General features: G+C 33.3%; 1 protein-coding gene across 1 annotated transcript in view; it reads right to left on the reverse strand.

Annotated features, from left to right (window-relative positions):
- Positions 1 to 24,352, reverse strand: part of HUNK (hormonally up-regulated Neu-associated kinase) — a 132,878-nt gene that overhangs the window by 14,335 nt on the left and 94,191 nt on the right. Inside the window, exons 5-8 of the mRNA XM_051984976.1 lie at positions 22,482 to 22,609; positions 11,188 to 11,323; positions 7,363 to 7,531; positions 1,988 to 2,071 (exon numbers count right to left, since the gene is read on the reverse strand). Coding sequence (XP_051840936.1) covers positions 1,988 to 2,071; positions 7,363 to 7,531; positions 11,188 to 11,323; positions 22,482 to 22,609 — 517 coding nt within the window. The remainder of the gene's footprint in view (positions 1 to 1,987; positions 2,072 to 7,362; positions 7,532 to 11,187; positions 11,324 to 22,481; positions 22,610 to 24,352) is intronic.

Here is a 24,352-nt window from a genome sequence, read left to right on the forward strand (position 1 = left end):
AGGAATATGAGCTAGGAATAGTCTTTTATTAATCATCAAGACACTCCCTCCTTCCTCTATCATGGCCAATAACCTACTCTATCAGGAACACAGATTCCTTTCTCAGATATCAATGCAGTTCAAACTAAAAATCAGAAAAGCTTTTACCTATAGAGTTTGGGCTCTCTCATTAATTATTTTATTTTGAATATTTGGAGCTATTTTTATTTATCCTCCTACATTACAACGAGACAAGTTTATTAATATAAAAATAATCTGTGATTTAAGTGTTTATTTTCCCATTAAGAATTCTATTCTCATGCTGTATTAGATCCAGTTAATAAAAACTTAATAGCTATCTTCAAATAGTTAAAAAATTAAAATGTTGAAAGTGTTCTTTGTGTTCCCAAATGTAATTCAGCTCATTTCCCCCCCGTCTTGTCCAGTTCTAGATATAGCTTACTGTCCACTGAAGTGCCTAAACTAGACAAATGTCATGAGGGATTAACTCAACAAGCTACCCATTCAACTGTATGTCAGTCTGGATTAAGTATTTTCCATTGATGTAAATTTTGATGACCAGTCTTAATTCTGAGAAGAATGAAGATGAAATGTACCTGCCTCTCCTCAGAGAAGAGAAGGTACAAATGAAGTATATATTTCTGAGAATATATTCTCAGAAACAATCTTTTGCTCAACAATTTTGTGTTAAAAGGAAGGCTTCTATAAGGGAAGAGGATTTTCCTAATGAGAAGTGACAATAATGTAAACAAAGAAAAGCAATAAAATAATCTAAAAATAGAAAATGACATGCCTTTGTTTACAGCTAGAGAGTGTCTACATTGAGCATATGTGTTTTTGGGCATTCTTTACAATACAAATATTTGATTTTAACCTCTCACCTAAGAGAAAAAGACACAAACAATGTCAACGATTGGTCAAATTAGAGGTAGCAATGTGAAAGGCTAAGATAAATGGACTTGAAGGACTCCAGAATCTATTAACTATGTAACTATAGTGAGTTATTTAACATCACTGAGGTTTAATCAAGTCATGTCAGTAAAATGTGTATAATAACACTTGGAGTATCTACCAGGCTGATGTGAGGAACAAATAATGATACAGGACATCTTCAAAGTCTTAGTACAAGTAAAGTTTTAAGCATTAATACCTTAAACTATTCACAATGGAACACTTTGCAAAAATCATATTGTTATTATACCAATTAAGGAAATCTTAAAGTTAAAAAATGATAGATGACTTGAATAGATCCTTTTCAAACAGATCCTTCTTTCTCAAGGGAAAAGAAGGGTCAGTTCTTGCTTTGTCTTCAAAAGAAGGAATTTTCCATAGGGAAAGATAAGCAAAGCTGAAAGTGTTTCTTGAAACATGAAACATGCTATGAGAAAGGAATGGAAGAAGGCATCCTAAAGATAGAGTAGAAGAGGTATGGGAATATCCAGTAAGGAAAACTGACTCAGAACTAAGAATAGCAGTATCCCAATTCTTCTCTGCTGAACTTTTGAAATTAAGGTATACTACTGAAAATTCTCCAAAGGAGTTCTATACCTACTTAGGTGACGATTTGTCTCTGTCCTTGAAAAATTGTGAAAATCTTTTGGGAATTTCTGAGGCAAGTTAGTCAATCCTTGACTTTTCAGATAAGGATAGTTGACAATAAAAATTATTTTGGTCCTTTTCTAAAATTTTTCCAGCTCCTTTATTATGTTTTCCTTTGTTCATGTCAAGTCTTCTATTCATTTATGTATGACTATAATTTTGGCTTTTAATAAATTCCTTTAAGCTCTGCAAATCAATGGATCCCCTATATTCCATTTTTCATGGGAATAATTCAACAAAAAGTCATTTAACAGATTTTGCTCCCATAATTAAAGTTTGCTATTTTAGGGGCTAAAATAATTAAATTTCCCTTCCCTTACTATACATAACAATGGAAACGACAAAATTCTAGTCTTAAGAGTATTGCAAATATTGCTTATATCCTTACCTCATAAGATTCCTTATTCATGCTGTATTTTTCTATTTGATAAAGTTGGTTCTTGTAGAAAATGTTGTCTTGAATGTTTGACTTCTGCCAGAGGAAAAATAAATAAACCTTAACCATTAGGGACTATTAGTTTCCATTATATCACTAATCCTTTCCCTCCAGAGAATATTTGAATTGTATTTCTTTATTTAAAACATATTTCTGTCATACCTTTTGTCTATAAATTAGTCATTCTAATCTCCATCCAGACAGAACCCTCCTTTATAACACTGAAAAACAATTATGCAAAAACATTCTACACAATGATATATGTGACACTATACATGTATTTGATTTAGTATTATACTATTCATCTGATTGTATCTGCCCTTCTAAGAAGGGGAAGTATGTTTCATTATTACTTCTCTGGCATCTGAATTAGTCTTTCAATTACTCAGAATTCAATTTCTTTTTAAGAATCTTTTTGTTCACAATGTTTTAGTTATTGCTATAACTCTTGTTTCTCTTGTTTTTAAATAAATCTCCCCATGTTTCTCTTAAACAGCTTATACTTCTTATTGCATAATAATATTTCATTAAATTCATGCCCTAATTTTATCAGCTTTTCCCCCATCTGTGGTTACTCATTCTGTTTCTAGTTCTTGGTTACTACTAAGATTATTATTTTGGTATATATTAAAATTGTGCTTTATCTTTGCCTTTTTTGAGGCATACATCCATAACACTAAGTCAAAGGGTATGGGAAATTTATTCCCTTTAATTGCCTTATTCTAAATCAATTTCCAGAATGGTTGGAATAGGTCACAGATCCACCAATAGTACATTAATATTATCTCTCTTTCCACAGTACCTCTAATACTGACTTCCAATCTTTTGTAGATATCGGTATATATTTTTCTTTATAGAAATTAGTTTGTCTGAAAAGATTTAAAAACATAGGGTTAGAGTTTTAGAATTAGATTTGATATTAGCAGCTTAGTCCAACCTCTGAATTTTGCAGATAATACTAACTCATATTTATGTAGTACTTTTATAAAGTATTATATAAAATTTATAAAACATACCACATACATTATCTCATTTGAGGTTCATAATAGCCATGTACAACAGATGGTATTATACCCATTTTACAGATAAGGAAACAGGCCAGAGAGGATAAGTGGCTTGCTTGAGATCACACTGCTCAATCCACTACCTTCCAAGCCAGCCCATTCCTTTAATAGCTATGATAGAAAGTTTTTTCTTATGATAAATTCTGCAGCTTCTACACATTTTTCCTAATGTTTTTAGGATATTATAAGATATTATGAAATATATCCGCAAGCTTACTTGTAAAAACTAGATGAATGTACCATCTTTGAAACCAATCTTTGGTTCCCTTTTTTTTTATAAGATTTGAAAAAAACAGAAAGAAATGTAAAAAAAATTAATACTGACATAGTATACAAATTTAAATTAGGACCAAAGATTATTTATTAGTTTGTGTAGCTTAATCTGAAGCAAAGCACTGAAAATATTTAGATGGGCTTTAATGGGTCCCACAAGCACAAAGATTTGGTCCTAGACTTACTGTTAATTTTTATTAGACCTACACATGCAAGTTTCCACAACCCGGTGAGAATGCCCTTAAAACTTGTTTCTAGTTTAAAGGAGCGAGTATAAGGCACACTCCTTAAAGTAGCCCATGACACCTTGCTTAATCATGCCCCCATGGGACACAGCAGTGACTAACATTGAGCTATAAACAAAAGTTTGACTAAATCATAATAAATTTTTCTAATTTTGCCCTCAAGTAGAAAAATCCTGATCCCTATTTCAACATGTTAATCCTTTAACTACTTAAAAATAGTTAAGTCCCATTTAAATCTCTTCTACTCCAGCATAAATATTCCCAAAGCATCCCACTGCTCTTTGTAAGGCAGATTATTTTTATTTTTATTTTTGAGGTTCTTCACTTCACTATCATTGTCCTCTGAATAAAACCCTAATTTATAGATGTTATTTCTAAAATACAGGGTCCCAAATTGAACATCCTCCTCCTATTGTAGTCTAAATGGCTCTTGTTCTTAAAACTATAATTTTTACTTTATGCCACCTAGGACAGCAATAGTTTTTCTGGCTATCATGCAACATTAATGAATTATTTTGCAAGTCCTGAATGTTCACTAATCCACTTAGGAAATTTTCAAATGATTGCTTATCTATGAAGGCTTCCCCATCTTGAATTTATGAATTGTTTTTAAAAAATCAATTTATTCCTATTAAATTTCAGCTCATTCTCCCTAGCTCATTCTTTTAGCCTTTACAACCTTTTGGGATTCTGATTCTGTCATCCAATCTAGTCATCTGTCAACTTTGTTACCTAGAAATTTGATAAGTATCTATCTAAATATATTCATCTAAAGTACTAATTAAAATATCAAACAATAGGACTAAAGACAGAATCAGCAACACTACTTCCTTAATGTAGCAATTAAAAATTGCTTACTTGGACTTATATCAATTCTGGTTCATGACAAATTAGAACTCAACATAATTTGTGCAAATTACTAGAAAAGCCTTCACAACTGATTAGCATAACAGGATTCAAAGTTGGAAGAAATCTAAGAAATCATTTAGATCAAAGCCTTCATATTACACACAAGGCAACTGTGGCCAACAGATCTGCCAAGGAGTGTCACTTGACCAACATAAGAAAGTTTTGTTTCCTACTCTGAAATAAGTTTAAATCCACTGGGAGATTACATAGAAAAGTTATGACAAATTAAATTCAGTACCTGTAATAAACATGGCAAAAACTCCTTTCAAAAATTCTCACCCTCTAATAAAATTTATATGATTAGCCCCATTATCCCTCCTTTTGCCGTAATGGCTTTCCTTTTTCTGCAGTTGGTACAATAGATGGAGTGTTGGACCTGGAGTCAAGAAGGCACTAGCTCTATGACCAGATCCAACACTCCACCCTTCAAGTGGCGTAGATCAATTTTTTGAATCCCTCTCCTTCCTTTTTTCGAGATGCCTTCAATATTCACTTAAAATTGATTTCATCTCTTAAAAAATGTTTCAGGAGTGGGACAAGAACAAAAAATATATATGTGCCCAGAGCCTTACAACATTTCTTGCTTGACGCTGTGCTAGGAGAAATGGATTGGTCACTACTTCAGCCTCATCTTTCCAAGGCTTACCTTCTGCTAAAGGGGTTTCTTAGTGATGTTATCAGGATTAAGAAATGAAATGATTCAAACCAAAGAACACTTAAAAGGAAAATATTTTCCATATGATTTTTTAAAAGTGCACCTATTAAAATATAATTATGAATTTTTTAAAATCAGTTTTCTAGTGAACAACAATAAGGGCACTAGAGATAAGCAAATTTAAACAGGGACAATATGTAACCTGGCTGAAGAGAACAATGTTAAAATTATCTGAAATAAAAATAAATTGAGGTAAAAAGTTACTGATTAGATATGATTTAATTTGCAAAGCTAGTATTTACATATTAAACTAGGTGACCTGACAGATGTCACCTGGACTCTAACCAATATGGACTCTAACCATAACCTATGGCATGAAAAATCATTGTTGTATTTCAACTACAGAAACTAATGACTAATTTACATAAAACCCACCCACTAATAAAAAGGAATAATTTACAGGGGCAATTTTTATAACAAAAGTGAGAAATTAAAAAAAATCATAGAAACTTGTTTTGAACATAATACAATTGGACAGGCCATCTGACCAAAGTACTTTCATAATCCAACAGTAACTTCCAGCTGTCAAAATGAAATTAGCCCAGAAGTCCTTGCCCTCTAGGTTTTATAACTAGAAAGCACAGTGGGTAAGAAATACTTGTGGTATGGAGTTAGCCATCATCCCTTATCTTCTAGTTGCCAGTCTTAGAAATTCAATTACTCAATTTAGACTCTAGCTCAAGAAAAGAGGGAGCTTATCCACTAAGATTGGAAAGAGGGAATTTTAGCCCTCAACAAACCTTATTTCTCTAGCTAGAGGGGAACTTAGCTCTTTAAAAGAGTCATATTCATTATTGTTCTGTAAGAAATGACCAACAGGTGAACACAGAGAGAATTGGCAAGAGTTACATGAACTGATGCTAAGTGAAATGAGCAGAACCAGGAGATCATTATATACTTCAACAACGATACTGTATGTGAATGTATTCTGATGGAAGTGGATCTCTTCGACAAAGAGATCTAACTCAGTTTCAATTGATCAAGAATGGACAGAAGCAGCTACACCCAAAGAAAGAACACTGGGAAATGAATGTAAACTGCTTGCATTTTTGTTTTTCTTCCTGGGTTATTTTTAATCTTCTGAATCCACTTCTCCCTGTGTAACAAGAGAACTGTTCGCTTCTACACACATATATTGTATCTAGGATATACTGTACCTATTTAACATGTATAGGACTGCTTAGCATCTGGGGGAGGGGGTGGAGGGAGGGGAAAAATCGGAACAGAAGTGAATGCAAGGGATAATGTTGTAAAAAATTACCCTGGCATGAATTCTGTCAATAAAAAGTTATTAAAAAATAAATAAATAAATAAAAGAGTCATATTCATATGATTTTATTCCTACAAACATATATATCTTTTTGTTTTGACCATATTTTTAAATTTTTTATTTTGTTAATGCTTTTTATTTTCAAACATATGTATGAGTAATTTTTCAACATTGACCCTTGCAAAACCCTCTATTCCAAATTTTCCCCTCCTTCTTCCTACCCTCCTCCCTAGATGGCAGGTTAAATATGTTAAAATATAAAACATATGTCAATCTAAAGTATCGGCTACTAAAAAATAAAATTTTCACGATCTATTTATTCACTAAATCTATGGTAACCTAAACTTAAGAGGTAGGTAGTTAGTCTGTCCTAATTGTTTGAGCTAGCTCTTTTTAAAGAAGAGAGTTTAATCCTATAATCAAACTAAAAATAATCAATATTAATGAATTTTCTGTTCAGTGAGTAAGTCTAGATGACATATTCTAGCATAGAGATAGAAGAAGATGACAGGTCATGAAACTAGGGTTAAAGGAATAGAAGAAAAAGAAGAGATGCTTAAAGGAAAAGTTAAAAAAAATACAAAGAAGCTTGAATACTTTGCCTAGGGTCTAACTTTATAAGAGGGTTATTTTTAAAACATCTTGACTTTCCTCTAACTGAGAGTGTGATATATGACCCAGGTTTGGATACTATTTTATCTCACATTCCAGAGATTCAGCAACACATCAGGCTAAATTAACAGCTGAAGATCAAATGTCAGCGATTTAGAAAGCATTTATGGAAAAAGAAGAGAAAGTTTTTTTTTTTCCTCACCAAGAGCAAAGAAATCTGTCAACAATGCCAAACTTACTCTGAGGCCTGAGAGATAGCGTTCAAGTTTCTTGTTCAGCAGGAAGTAGATAGCAAGGATGTGGCAGGCCCTATTGGACAAGACAGTGTTGATCACGTCGCTATTTTTGTATCCAAGCTTTTCAGTCATGTGAAGTACCACACTTTGGCTCAAATCTTCTAGGTGAATTCTATGTCAAAAGAGAAAAAAAGAAAATTATATAGTGATTTTTGAAATCTTTCCTAAAAGGAGCCTTAGAAAGTCCATTAGTAATAAAAACAAATAGATCCACATAAATTCAAATAGCACTGGTTTACAAATGAAATTATTTGCTATTTATTAAAAGCTATTTGAATATACTATTTTAGCTAACACATGTAGCTAGGTGGTACATAGAACTGAGTTCTGTTGTGAGGATCAAATGAGATAATATCTGCAAAGTTCCTAGCACAGTGTCTGTTACCTGGTAGGCTCTCAATGAAATACTTAGTATTTCTTTCCCTTCAGGATTCAGGTCAGACACCACCTTCCTCATGAAATCTTTCTTTTTTCCCATATACACATCTATCTAACTATCCTTGTTTATTCTCCCTTCAGAATGTAAATTCTGTCAAGAACAAACATAGCATCTAGAACATAGTAACCATTTAATAAATATTTGTTATTTTCTTATAATAGGATCATGAAGAGTTGCCCGAATAGGGACCTCCAGAAGGACATTACAAAACTCTAAATTATAAAATCTATAGGAAAGTTCCTCGCAACACATATATTAGGCCAATATCAATTATTATTAAAAATCAGTTATTAGACGATTGTCATTACTATAATGTAGATGCTATTAGAAATGGCATTAGACAATAATTCTTCTAAAGTAGCATAGTATAGATCACAAAAAATTATCAGGCTTTCTATATATTATTTCTGAAACCCAATAGGAAAAGATAGCCAAAAAAATCTGATTCACAATAACTATAGAATGTATTATCTCTTTCACAGGTAACTGATGGCTTGTGATGTTTTCAACTCTTCAGCTCTTTAACTGTTGAAATTTGTCCAAAGACTTAAAAAATTAAAACCTCTAGAAGTCTGGCTCATTTTTTTGCTCAGCCAATTACATTGTTCCTTTTTAAACTCAAAGTTAACTTGAAAAAGATCAGGATATATCTTTTACATTTAGCCAAATACCTCATTAATATCGTGTAGTTATATTGTAATCATATCTCAATTCCTGTCAGCTTCCCTAGTAATACTTCTCTCAATGCCTTCAGATGTTTTTGTTTGATTCTGAGATGAAGGAGCTTAGTACTGTTTCTCTCTGGATTTTCTTGATTATTATTTGATCTGTTGACAGTTTTAGATATTTTCTGGAGTAATGAAATTCTCACTGATATTTCTCATGCTGCCATATTAACTAGAAGTTTTGTTTTCATTCTATCTTAAAATATTTAACTTCAGCATACATTAAGTAATACGTCCCTCACTGCAAAAGACATAACACTGCTGTGTTCTTTAATATACATATTCTAGCCTATTCTCTATTGTATCCGACTAGTGAGATGTGACCAGTTTTACTTCTGATGAAACCTCAAAGAAAAATCTGAACTAATAGCACAAACTATCTGGAACTTGTTCTTGATTCATGAGAGTAACATGAACCCAATTATATGCCAAATCATATTTTTTTTTTAAAATGGAAATCGGGCCAACACAGGGAGAGAACTGCTTCTTCATTTTAGCCCTATTTACTTAACAGATGTCACATTTAGTGGATTGATTAGACTCATTTAGACAGTGATAACATTCACTTAATGACCCATTCCACTTTCACTAATTTTCCCTTCCTTTAACAGAAAACATATCTATATGCTATACATATACATTACAAAGTTAAGGAGCCATTGGCCCTTGGTTTTTTGTTCTTTTGGTACCTGAACAGGACTGGTGTCAGAAAGCAGTAAGCAATTTATTTCAAGATTCCTTCTGAAATCTTTCTGTCATCGTTTAAATTATTTCTCATGTGCTAGAACTTTGGGCAATGATTGAATGGAACCACCACAGATTTACCTGAAATAATCTGAAACACAAAAAGTACCAACATAAAGTTCTCAGACTTATCAGTAGACCTGAAGAATCATGATTTATATATCTGTTACTCTCTACTGGAACCTCTTCTCTACAATGAAGGGCCTTCTAATTCTAGCCAATAACTGTTTTGTTTAAGAATTTCAAAAGGCTAATATTGTAATTCTGTATCTCTCCAAAGTGGAGAGTCACCCATATTCCTCTTGACTATCCATTTTCTCCCTATTCCTCCTTCCCTCTGTAGTTCCCTCCTCATATTTTTTCTATTTAAGCAACATCTAATCTTGGTCAATTGCCCAGCCTGCTGACATGTCAAGCATGGAAGTATTTGAGATGAGTTCTAGTCTTGGCTTTTACTTCAGCTTTAGAGTAATGTTGGCCATCTACTTGGTATTTACATATGAAAGGCAAAAATCTGAGTCAGCTGAGAAGAAAAGATTGTGGATTTGCATTCACTTTACCCTCAGTACTTTTTCAGGTGGAATAAATTAATATATTGTATGTAAGAACCAGTGAGTCTTTAATACTTACTTGCAAGTTTGAATGAAAATTTCCTCCCCTTTAGAAGGCTAATAGAGTAATGCCTTTGCTTTCCTTATCTCATCCACCTACCCATCCAAACATTTTTGTATCATTAAGAACAGGCTAAAATAAAGAACAACAACCCAGGAGAAAAAAAGGTCACAAAGGGGCTGACTGGATGAGTTTATTCATTTATTGAAGACTTTAGAATTTGGGGGCTGATGGGAGTATGAGAGTCTTAGCAATTTTTAAAAATAACAGCAAGAGCCCTATTGGCTGTTTTCCCAAGTCACTGTCCAATTACCAGCAGCATAGGGCTTCCCAAAGGACTAGACTTCACTTACTTTATATGAGAGGATTCTGATCTCATGCAATTAATAATCAAGATGGCAAAAAAGTGGTATGTTGGACAGAATTAAAAAGCCTGAATTCTGTTCAAATTCTGCTTCAAACTATAGGTGTGTGACCTTGAGGCAAGTCATTTAATGTTTTTCAGCTGTAAAATGTTGGACTTGATGGTTTTTAAAGACCCTTTCAGCTCTAAATCTCTGTTCCTAGTTTCTAAATGCTAAAGATACAAACACAAAGATGAATTAGTCCTTACTTTCAAGGACCTTGGATTTTTATTAAGTACAAACAAGATAAATGATAAATTTAGGGGATGCTGGGGAGAGGGGGAAAATCAAAAAAGGCCTCATGCAGAAGTAAACTTTTAAGTTGAACTTTTATGGAAAGTAGTTATGAGGAATGAGGAAAATCCACTGCTCCATACTAACAGTTATCATTTCAATGAAATTCCCAATAGTCCATCCCTACTGGGTGTTAGAATAATAAACTATTCATTCCTATGAACCAAATAGAAGTGGAGATTTTTTCCTCAGCTTTCACTCATGATATCCATTATGACTATTTCCTATCTCAAAACTTTCCTGGTAAGTCTATTTTCTATCACCTACTCTCTTTGGCTTTGCCTCTAAGGAACATTACACCTCTCAGCTGGTTTCTCTACCTCTCCAACACACCCCTCATTTTTCAGCTTTTTAAAAATGTGTTGTCTTTTCCCAATATACTGTAAGCTCCCAATATACTGTAAAAGTAAAGGAACTACTTTTTCTTTTTTTTTCTCCCTAGCACAATGCCTAGAACATAATATTTGATTGAATTGAATCTTATAGCATGTTCCAAAGTGGTCTTACATATAAATCTTATCTCATTAGAGATCTGTATTTATTGAAGTACCTGTTTGGATATGTAATGTTATATGGAGCTTTCCCAGGACAATTCTCATTAAGCCAACGATTTGCCAGAGCTTGCTGAATGTTTGGTCTCTTTGCAGGATCTGGTTCTAGTAGAGACCGCAGGAAATTTGTGGCTGCTGTGAAAACAACAGAAAAAGAAAACATCAATATTATAGACTTTTCAATTCTTGAGAAATTCTGGGACTCCTATCTTGTTTTGACTAGTAATTTCTAATCATCTTCCACTTAACTCCAAGGGAAACATTTGGGAATTTCTGCTGAGATGTTTCTAAGGACTTATATTTCTGGACAGAGATAGCTCCAAAGACACTTTATGCTGTTCAGCTTACTCTAAAGGTGATCCTAGCTTGGGGCACAATCAGTGGACTACCTCTGATGGCTAGAAGTGTTTTAAATCAATACTGCGGTTTTTCTAGGAAAGTGCTTTCACCCTGCAACAAAAAAGCAAACAAACAAACAAAACACACACACACACTCACACACACACACACACACACACACACACACACAACTTGTGAATAGCTATTCAATCTATCTATCTAGGTGCTCTGTTTTTGCGTGTATATAACCTCCATTTGTAACTAGTCTCATTGAAATTCCTTATCTGAACAAGACAGTGCATTGTTCTAAATTGCAATTCCTTGAGCCAAAATAAATGTCTTTATTTATTGATTACCTTGTTGATTTAATTTTCAAAAAAACTTGAGAGGCATCTTTTTTGTCTCTCCTTTCCACTTCTCAATCCTTCTAGTCTCTCCCTTCCCATTCCCTCCCCCCCCCCCCCACACACACACACAAAGAGAAATCAACTAACTACAAGACTATATCTTTGGGAAATGAGAGCTAGCAGGATCCTCAAAAGTTCATATCTTCCTATTCCCTTTGTCTTCCAGGGCAGTGTGAATTTGCAGTCTTGTTTTTATATGAGGCATTTGAAATCTAGAGAAAGAATAGATCTCTCCACAGGCATGAAAACAATCACTGACAAAATGAGAATCAAAACCAACAAGTCTTGGGGCAGTTTCTTTCCCTTATGGCATTTCTTATTTGTATACATTAGAAAAATAGAAAATATTCAACATAATTACAAAAAAATTAAGATAAACAAGCAGAATATGGACTTTTTAAACCCATGAAAACATATCAATAGGGCAAAAAGGCAGTCTAAGATATACTACCACATAATGGTTCATACCACACAATCCTGTTTAACTCATGAAGCATAGAGGATAGCTAAAAACTGTTGCCTGGGATTGATTTTGTTGTTGTTGTTGATAAACTCCCTTTCAGCAGCACAAATTTTCATTAAATTCAAAAAGTGATTATTACAATATTTGAATACAAATAATTTAAATTGGGAGATGAAAGAGAAAGGGTAATTATTGTCTTTGGGGCAGCTAGGTGGCGTGGAAGATAGAGAACCAGCCTTCAAGTCAGGAGGACCGGAGTTCAAATCTGTATCTCTTAACACTTAACACTTCCTAGGCAAGTCCCTTAAAGCCAATTGCCACACACACACACACACACACACACACACACACACACACACACACACACACATATCCTCTTATTAATAAAATTTTAAAGTATAATTAAGAACATTATATCAAAATCCATAGAATAAATTAAAAACCCAGGTGCGTAGGCAAAAGGTCTTTGCAACTAAAACATTATCTTAAGAGGATAGCAATCTAAATTTTATTTCTTAAATCTTCTACATCAATGGTTCCCAAACTGGAGTATGTATACCCTGACATGGTACAAGAAGTTTGTCAAGGGACATGGGAAGATTTGGTAAGAACTACATTAATCTATTGAAATAGAACATCAACATTGAAATAGGCGAAAAGTAATAGTGTTAATGGGATGGGGAGACCTCCAATGGATTGGAGAGACAACAGTGAAGAAATGGGAATGAAGTGAGAAATGGAGGAAGTTTGATAGTGTATGTTTCAAAATTAAAAAAAAATTTAAAAGAGAGCAGTTGAAAAAATAAATCTTAATAACCAAAATCAAATGGTAAGATTTAAGCATGAAGTCCTTTTCACACTTGGCTAGAAAAAAAATCAGTGTTAACACAGTGAAGGACAAGTATTGATCTTCATAATAACTAGAAGCTCTATATTGATTTCCAATCAGCAAAATTACAAAATTGTTACTATTTCCTAAGAAAAGCACATGCCATTTTATTGAATATACATACAAAGCTTTAATTCCATTTGCAACAATTTACTTTTGTGAATCAAGACTCACTGCTCTATTGTCAATCAAATCCAAAGCAAAATATAACCAACACTCAGCAAAATGTTCAGGTATCTCTTTCAAAAATAAAATAAAGTGGTTGGCAAGAAACAAAATCATATTTCATTACTTTGACTGGGTTCTGAAAAGCATTTAAACACTTTATGATAACTAAAAATGTTACATGCCATATAGTTTTAGGGAAATTTAATCTATTTTATTCCTTATGCATATATTAACAGTTAAACATGAAAATTTATTTGATTTCATATTGAATAGAGGGATGGAAATATTTATTGAAAATTAAAGGAGCATGAAGACTTATAATTTGGGGAAATTTCCGTAAATTTAAAGTGTCACTCACTTTTATTCTAAATGTCTTGCAACTTAATAAGGGAAGGAAAGAAGCATTTATTTGGCTCCTTTTATGTTCTATGCACTGTGCTAAGTGCTTTAGAAATATTATTTCATTTGATCCTCATAACAGCCCAGTGAGGTAGGATGCTGTTATTTTCTTTATTCTACAGTTGAGGAAACTGAGACAGATTACCACTAAGTGAGCTGCTGTAATGATCACAGAGATGGTAAATGTCTGAGGTCAGATTTGAATTTATATTTTCCTGACTCCAAACCCAGCTCTTTCTTCTTACCTGCCTCCAAACAGCATTTGCAAAAACAGAGATGCCATTATATTAACATAGAAAAAAGAATTTCATAGGAATAGAACTTAGATATTACATTTGAGATCAGATGGTCTGGTGTTTTATCCACTGTGCCATCTTGCTGCCCCAATTATTAAACTTTTAAGTCATATATGTATATATTTATATACATACATACATATATATATAATTATGGTTAATCTATAAGAGAAGTATTTATTTAGCTTCTAATACCACATTTTGAAGATATTATTGAATATTGTATCCCTACAAGGATTTTATCTATTGCCTCTTCATTCAGTTATCAAATAGGCACAATTTTCTGCATTGTAAAATGGCTATTATATTTGGTCAAACCAACAAGCCAAATACTCTTCAAAAATTCACAAAGAAATTTACCTGAAGGCATCACATATTTGTCTTCAAAATAAATAAAATTTTACTTGACTATAATTTTACTTGAACAAATACTTTTTGAATATCCCTATACTAATATATTTTTTTCAGCTTTTCAAGATTTAGCATGGAGAAGAAAAATAGTCAGGAAAAGTTGATCTATATTATGTCTGACATTTGACTTCAGAATGAACAGAAGTTTTTCCTTTTAGAAATGATGGGTTTTTGTTTCAGTATACTTAGAGACACAAGAAAGCCAAAAAGCATCAGATTTTTATGGATTCACAAATATTGGTGTCATAAGGTCAGCCTTACATAACTGAGAAATTCCAAAGACAGTAATTTCCTCATTTGATGTGAAAGAGAAAGCATATATTTAAATTCCATAGCAGACTGTTTCAAGATGCATAACATCAGTTATGGATCTTTAGTTAAAAATTTAGAAAGAGTGTCCTTGTAATATATTAGATGCAAAATGAACACATTTTTGCTTTTATTTGTATCCCCAACATTTAGTATAATACTTGGCACATATTAAGAGATTAATAAATGCTTGTTCATTTGACTTTCTTATTTATTCTCAGAGAGTGGATAGAATGCTGGACTTGGAGAAAGGAAGAACTAATTATCTGAAGAAGGAAATGGCAAACCATTCCAATATCTTTGTCAAGAAAATGCCATATAGGATCATCAAGAGTCAAACATGACTAAAAAAATAACTGAACAACAAGCAGTCTTAAGTTGCCCCAGAGAAATGGGTTTTCCATAAAGTGTTTCCTTGCTAGGTTTCTCTAAGTTTGTGCCCATTCTTCCCCATTTTTTTCCCCAGCTCATTTTACAGATGAATAAAATGAGGCAAATAGGAATAAGTGACCTTGTCCAAGGTTCACACAGCCAGAAAGTATCTGAGGCTGAATCAAGTCTTCTTGTCTTCAGGCCCAGTACTTTATCCACTGTACGACTTAGCTGCTCCTTGGGCATACTATTGTGTTATGATCATTAATATTTTGCTTATCATAAATGTTTCATGATGAAAGTTGTCATTGTGGTTAATTTATTTAAATGAGCACTAGTCAGGACTAAAGAGTTAAGAGTTGTAGGTAGACTTTCCAACCTTCCAGCACAAGTATAGGTTGGGGGAATGAATCAGCTAAGGGAGAAAAGAGAGAAGAAAGAGCATCTGAATGTCATGTCCCCACACTACAGGGCATAGCTAGGTGGCCCCAGTGGATAGAAGACCAGACCTGAAGTTAGGAAGCCTTATCTTTCTGGGTTCAAATTTGGCTTCATACACTTAGTAGTTTTGTGACCCTATGTAAACCCTGTTTGCCTCATTTTGTTCATCTGTAAAATGAGCTGGAGAAGAAAATGGCAAATCACTCCCCATATCTTTGCCAAGAAAATCCCAAACATAACAGTGCTGAAAGGCTACCAATAACTACTAACTAGTGTCATCCAGACACTAATAAGGGCATTACTTGATGAGGGTATTAGTAGAAAACAAGCAGGCTTTCAAAGCATTATTAAATAAATATTAAAAATTAAATAAATTTTGCAATCTCACAATTAATTGAACTAATATTGATATACTCATCAATTCAGTATTGTTTAGTTGTTTTTCAATCATGTCTGATTCTTCATGATTCCATTTTGGGAGGTTTTCTTGGCAAAGATACTGGAGAGTTTTGTCATTTCCTTTGGTGCATTTGTATAGATGAAGAAATTGAGACAAATAAGGTTAAGTGATTTGCCTAGAATCTCACAACCAGTTAAGTGTTTTGCAACCAAATTTGAACTTCAGTATTCTATCCACTGCACTGCCTATCTATTTTCAACAGCAAGAAGTAGACCTTCAAAACAATATTAAAACAATAGATAACACTTTCGCCATCTCACAATTAACTGAATTATGTTAAAAATATAAGTACGCATTAACCAAATACCACCTTATATAGGCTCTTTAACACCAAGATTAAAGACTCTTTGGAAGATGAAATAATATAAATACTTTTGTTTGTCATTTTTCAAGCATTTCTGACTTCTAGTGACCCTGCTCAGAGTTTTCTTGGCAAAAATAGTGCAGTGGTTTGCCATTCCCTTCTCTAGCTCATTTTATAAATGAGGAAACCAAGACAATACAAATAAATCTGTTTCATAACTTTCTTATAATAAATATCAATCAAAGCATAAAAGCAAAATGTATGCTGGAAAAAGGCATTTGCCAATGTAACAGAGAAGACAGAAAAGCATACAGATCAAAGGAGTAATCCCTATGGATGGTGAGGTCTTCCTGTTTAAAAATATCATTGTGTTAATTTCATTATTCCCCAGGACAATGGAAAGTTTCCTGGAAGAGATCTGTAATTATGCAGAGGAATTTGGTCTGTCCGTTCATTCTGGAAAGACCAAACATACAGGAAGAATATATCAAGAGCCCTATGAAAGCAAAGGCCCATCTTTTCATTATTAACATTTTAACAGTGCTGCCAAATGGCAGTGAGACCTAAATAAGCTGTCTCCAAAAGATCTAAAGATCAACACCACATAGAAGGCAATGGGGGAAATACAATGTGCAACACATAAATAATGAGAAAAATGTAAAAATTTGCTTCAAAGAATAGTCTGTCATGAGGTAAGAGAGAGGGATTACAAGTGAACAGCCAGAGTATTCCACTGGCACCTTCACAATGTCAGAAGAAGGTTCCACTATATTGGATAGTCCCCTTTGGTGAACTCATAGATAAAAGATACATTGGATAGACAGACATGGATGAGTTTTGATCTGCATCACAAGAGAAATTTTGAATATTTTGATTATTATCTTATTATCAGTTATTCCAACTCTCTTGCATATCAAGGCAACTTTCTTAGAATTTAAAAATCTCCTCTCCAAAAAAGCAATAGAAACAGCCTTTTTTTCCCCACTATGTTGCCTTTTTCCGACTCTCACAACCCTGAGCTTCAAGATGAGCCATACATAAAGGAGAAGCACTGTGTTTATTCTTGCACTACACTTCTCTCAACACAAGGCAAGTATACCTACTGTGCACAACCCACATTTTCTATCCTGAAGGCACTTGTCCCCAACTCCTATTGCTGGCACAATGTTTTATTAACTTTCCAATATTTGTCCTGGCTTGTTTGGAATACACTGAAAATGTGCCAAATGAAATGACTTCAGGAAATATATGAAGACTATCAAAATCATTTCACTGTAGCAATGAAAGTCAGACAGAACAAGCCAAGTCCTGTCCAGACCCAACAGCCTTCTCCTTTTTGACTCTGAGACTGAAGCATCTATACAAGTTATTGGCTAGTCCAGCATTTTCTGAAATTTTAATTAGCATTTGTTTGACCTTCATAAACACAAACATCTCATTTTCTACTTCATTTCACAAACCTTCAAGTAACCTAAAGTCATTGCTTAGAATGTGTTACAAATGCTATTGCTGGGTTGTAGTCATTAAAAGATACACTCTGAGAGAAATTCATCTTCCATGAAAGACATTTGTTATTCCATGATGCAACAGTACTAGGAAGTTCTAGTAAGCAGAGAAAGAAAGAATCCAATAGAAAAGTTAAATAGGCTAAATTTATTAATCTACATCTACATAATAGGAAGGTTCCAATGTTATAGGAACATTGTGATTCCATCACTTAAATAATGCTGATAGTAAAGTCTATTGAAAACTTTTCTGGAAAATACTCCCCTGAAAGAGTAATGGAGAAGAAAAAATATTGGCCCATTACTCATTTCTAAAACAACAAATTACATCATTCATATTATTACTAGCTTAATTAAGATGTTTGTAAAGCTAGTAAAAATGTCACATAACTTCAATTTAAATTGGTATTACCAAAAAAAGAGAAAGAAAGAAAAGAGATACATCATGGCATAGTAGACAGAGCTTAGCTTGAAACCTGCTAAGTAATTGCTAAACTTTAACACCAATCAAAATGCGCAAATTTTGTAATGTTTACGTAGTTTCTACTATATAATCATGTTTCATATTGCCTTGCTGCTTCTCTTAAACATTCACAAAAGCCTTAGAAAATAAAATTAGAAAATAGCAGTCTGATGAACCTTTTGCTTGTCTACAATTATATGTGATAGAGCTGCCACCTAAAGAAAGTAACAAAAATGTAACACATGACTTATAAAATACATATTTAATCTTCATAATTTCCATGATTCCACATCTAGTTCTGGATCAAAGTGCTAAGAGCTTAATAATTGACATATTTTTTCCTTTTTATTTTATTTATTTTTTTTTTGGCTGAGGTAAATTGGGGTTAAATGACTTGCCCAGGGTCACACAGGTAGGAAGTGTTAAGTGTTTGAGGCCAGATTTGAACTCAGATTCTCCTGACTTCAGGGCTACTGCTCTATCCACTGCACCACTTGGCTGCCCCAATAATTGACATATTAAGGGTTGATCTGTACAAAGAAAGGTTAACAAAGTACTTCAGGTTCATTACTTCAATTGGTCTACACAGCTATGAGGCAGGTAGTGTGGACCTTCTTCTTACAGATGGGAAAATTGAGGCCAAAGAGGACTTAGTCCATAGTCACACAATTATTAAGCATCAAATGTAGAATTTTAATCCAGGCCTCTTTTTAATCCAAGTAGCACTCTTTCTTCTTCCTTTAAATGGGCATCTTTTTTTTTTTTTGCAAGTACATTTTCATTTTTTATGAATAAATTACAAACTCTAGGGAAAAACCTCAATATTATTATTATTATTATTGTTAATATTAAATTCATAATTTTTATACTTATAATTCTAAAAATTATATTACTATTAATTTACTATTTTTTTAAAAAAGTGTAATAAGTTGCTGTGAAATTACTATTTTCATTAAAGCTGAACTTGCTCTGAATAGAATTGAAATCCAAAATAAAACTCATCAGACTAGGGACTCAAACTGAAATGACACTTAAAAATGAAACTGCATTACTTCTTTGAGTCATAAAATTCAAACAACACAGTATCATCCACTGAACCAAGCTCAAGTTTTATTTTTCATAGCACATTTAATGACAGAAGAGCTAACCTATATATATATATATAATACAAATCACTAAAACTTATTCTATAAAACTAAACTAGAATAAAATTTGAACATAATAACCCAAAAATCTTTGTCCCAATATGCACAACAGCATCATTAACGGTTTGTAGTCAAATCCTACTTTAAAATTATAAAACAAATTAGACTGTAAGCCTTGAAAACAAGGCTTGCTTTTAATAATAGCTATTATTTATAAAGAGATTTAATATTTGCATAATAATTTACAAATATTGCCTTGTTTTATTTTTGCTTTTTTTTTTGTGACTCCAGCACTTAGCACAATGCTTGGAACACAATAGGTGATAAATAAATGTTTGTTGACTAACTGACCATTTATGGTGTTGCTCTTATGGAAATAACTGTCCTCTTTAATGTTGTTTTACCTGTCATCATTTCACAGACTCAATGATCTGGAACAGAGATATATACTTTAAATAGAACCTCAATGAAACAGGAAATCTTTAAATTATATTAAACTAATAAAGATTCTTAAAGTCTATAAAACTTTAAATGCTCTTGTCAATACTATAAGAAGTAATTTCTCATTACCTGTTATTTTGAATTTTTTTCAAAAAGCAATTCAGGGAAAAAAAACAATGCAAGGAAATTAAGAGGTTTTTTTTTTTGGGGGGGGGGTTATGTTGTGCCACAGTTCCCTAATTGTCCTGCCTCAGTTTCCCTAAATTGCTCTGCTTCAATCCTTCTGGTAACGCCTCCCTCCCCTAGACCATTAAGATTGATATAACTTAGGGTTAGCTACTCTAAGATTATAAACTGTAAATGTTTAAACTCAAGATAAGGGGAGGTTCAGAGGTCCTGGCTTCCTAAGTCCTCCTAAGTTATCAAGAATTTATGGTCCTACTGATGCATTGTTGGTGGAGTTGTGAACGGATCCAACCATTCTGGAGAGCAATTTGGAACTATACTCAAAAAACTGTCAAACTGTACAAAGGGTATGCCCTTTGATCCAGCAGTGTTATTACTGGGCTTATAATCCAAAGAGATATTAAAGAAGGGAAAGGGAGCTTCATGTGCAAGAATGTTTGTAGCAGCCCCCTTTGTAGTGGCTAGAAACTAGAAATTGAATGGATGCCCATCAATTAGAGAATGGCTGAGTAAATTGAGGTATATGAATGTTATAGAATGTTACTGTTCTGTAAGAAATAACCAGCATGATGATTTCAGAGAGGTTTGGAGAGACTTACATGACTGATGCTGAGTGAAATGAGTAGAACCAGGAGATCATTATACACTTTAACAACAATACTATATAAGGATCAATTCTGATGCAAGTGGCTCTCTTCAATAATGAGAGGATACAAATCAGTTCTAATTGATCAATAATGAACAGAACCAGCTATACGCAGTGAAAGAACACTGGGAAATGAATGTAGACCACAACATAGCATTTACATTCTTTCTGTTATTGTTTGCTTGCGTTTTTGTTTTTCTTCCCAAGTTATTTTTATCTTCTTTCTAAATCCGATTTTTCTTGTGTAGCAAGACAACTGTATAAATATGTATACGTATATTGTATTTAACATATACATTAACACATTTAACATGTATAGGACTACCTGCCATCTAGGGGAAAGGGGTGGAGGGAAGGAGGGGAAAAGTTGGAACAGAAGTTTTTGCAAGGGTTTATGTTGAAAAATTACCCATGCATATGTTTTGTTAATAAAAAGCTATAGTAAAAAAAAAAAAAAAAGAAATGTGATATTTTATAAATAACAAAAAATGAGTGAATGACTAAATAAATAAATGGGGAAAAATAGAATTTATGATCCTATACTCTGTCAGAACTGGATTGATGGTCCATTCTTGGAAATTCCCACCATTTACCAATGTACAGAGTCTTATCTCCTTGTCTACCCTGATCTATGGAAACATATATAAAAACGATTGGAATCTCACATTCAATGCTGATGCTGAAGCTGCTGAATGTTTTGAGACATCAGCCCTGGGACCAAAATGAATCCTTTAGTCCCAGAAAATCTTTCCCTCTCAGAAATCCAAAGAAAATATTAAAAACTCTCTATCTCTATCTTGCCTCAGTTTCTCTAGCATTACAGTTAAGCAGCACAAAATTCTAAAGAGAAAGGTTATAGTAATCTTGAACAGAAATACAGAGCACCAGATTGGGAGAAGAGAGAAAGAAAAGATTTATAATTAATTTCTTTTGGTTAGGACACATATGAAATATTTTGTTTGGTTCTGGAAGTCACCTTCTTAACAGAGATATTAATCCAGTGTCCAAAAGTAGCCTGAGGTAGTCTATAAGAAAATGAGTCAAAGAATTTTGGCTTGGGGAAGCAAAGACCTAGAAGAAAATGATAGTTATATCCAAAAATTCAAAGGGCTATTTATGGGGGAAGAGATTTAGCAATTGGTTGATGTGCACTGGGGCAAAAAAGGGAGAACTAAGAACTGAGTGGAAATTAAAAGGAGAAAAATTCCAATGCAATACTAAGGAAGCCTTTTTTAGATTAAATAGGTAAAGTGGTAGTATCTGTCACTAAAAGTTATCTAGATATTAGATGTCTGAAGACATAGATTCATATTTTGAGTAGGGACTATAATGGGTAGTATGTGAGGTCCCTTCTGACACTAAGATTCTATGAATATTTAGACTGATACTTTAAAAAACATATCACAATATATGTATTGCGTGACTTCACAACTATAATGAGTATCATATTGCTTGCCTTCTCAATGGGTGGAGAAGAGTTTGAAGAGAGAGGGAATTTGGTACTCAAAGTTTTTTAAATTTTAATTAAAAATTTTAATTTAAAAACCTCCCCTCTTTCTACACACACACATAAGCATTCACAAAAGTAAGCAAAATCTGGTCAGAGACAGAATGATAATGTGCTGGATTTGAAAAGATATAGAGATTACCAGTAGAAAGTTGAGTAGGAAGGGGATTCATTTCTTTATCCACCATCTTTTGGTATAAAGCTCTCAGACTGAAGGGCTCCACAGTGAAAGGCAGTGTTCCAGTTAACATAGCAAACATATTCACACCTCTGCAAAAGAAAAAAGAGAAAGAATGATAGTTATTGGAGCAGAATGATTCTCTTTGGAGAGAAGTAGGTACAAAATGGGGAAGTGTTGGCTTAAGGTCAATACTATTTGCATAGTATTTTGCATTAGGAAAGAAACAGTAACTTCACTCATAGTGAAACATTGTCTGCATTAGCTGAGAGCCCCCAAAACAAAAGACTCCATGGAATCACTGAAAAGAAGCCTTGGGCAATAAACTACAGGATGATGAAAAAGTAAGTAAATTTTCCTTTTTTATCCTTCAAATTGAGGAGATTATTTGAAAGATTTTTGGGAATCTTAAATATAAAGATTTATTTCTAAATATTCATCTATTTTCAAATGTTATAGTTCAAGATTATAACTATAAGAATCATAGAAGTTTATGTTTAAACTAGGATTGAATTTAAGAATTTATGTAGTCTGGGTCCCTCATTTTACAGAAGCAGAAATAGAAGCATGTTAAATGATTTGCCTTCGGTCATTGTGGGTATTAAGTAGCAGAGCTAGAATCAAAACCCAAATACTCTGACTCTATAGCCACCTTGCATTGCAATACCTCATAAAACAGCATGTAACCACAGTCAGTGAAGCCTCCTAGGGATTACTAATCCCAGTATTTTGCTAACAATCAAAGACATTTCTTTCGGATGTTCTCTTATCAACTTCTTATTTCTTATATAAATACTAGCACATACTTACCATTTAATAGCTTGTTAAATAATAGATAGTACATAATATACAAATAATGAAGAGAAACAAATGCAGAAGAAGCAGAAGCAGCAGCAGCAGGAAGAAGTAGCAGAAGGAAGCAGCAGGAAGAAGGAAGAACAAGAAGAAAGAAGGAAGAAGAAGAATAAGAAGAAGGAAGAAAAAGGAGTAGAAAAGAAGGAAGAAGAGAAGGAGGAGGAGGAGGAAGAAGAAAAATTACATTGATGAGGTAGAACTCATAGTGTGAAAACTTTTTCTAACAATGCTTAGTGTGTATCCCCCATGATGCCCCTATACTATAAATTAGAAGATAAATCTTAGGGATTTGCTTCAAGTATTTAGTGTTTAGATGACTTAACCAGGCTCATATAATTAATACATTAGAATACTATTTGATCTTGTCCTAATTCCAGGCCAAAACACTATCCACTATGCCATACTATCTCTTTAATAACTCTATCCCACATAATATAATTAGATGGCTCTTAGCCAACAATGTCCAATCTGATTTTCTAGATGTGGCTGAAAGGCCATGGCAATGAACCTGGCTCTTAAGATTAAAAGCTGATGTGTCTTTGGAGGATTTTTCTCCCCTAAAGTGCATACTAAATATAGTACTGAAGATTGTCTTGATGGGAAGGAAAATTTTGACTGCCAGAATGCTTAAAGAACTTTGGAATGCCCAAGGAAAGATGAGTTTAGAAAGTACAAGAGGATTTCCAGTAAAACAAATCATAAAAAGAAGATTTAAATAAGATTACTGAAGCTCAGTTTTACTGAGATTCCACTGAACATTTCTGAAGATAAAACTGGCATAGCAATTTAATAATTCAAATCTATAAGGGCAGTGAGGAGCTGTTTCTTTTGGGAGGATAAAGGAAGAGCATCTGAATCTTCCTTTTCCTTCCTCAACCAAAAAAAAATTTGCCCTGATCTCCTCGTTCCTTATTTGGTTTTCCCTAAGATTGGCCCCATCCCCATTAGACTGTAAACTCTTGAGGCAATAATTTCTCTCT

The sequence above is a fragment of the Antechinus flavipes genome, chromosome 3 (genome assembly GCF_016432865.1).
Source record: "Antechinus flavipes isolate AdamAnt ecotype Samford, QLD, Australia chromosome 3, AdamAnt_v2, whole genome shotgun sequence".
Taxonomy (NCBI): domain Eukaryota; kingdom Metazoa; phylum Chordata; class Mammalia; order Dasyuromorphia; family Dasyuridae; genus Antechinus; species Antechinus flavipes.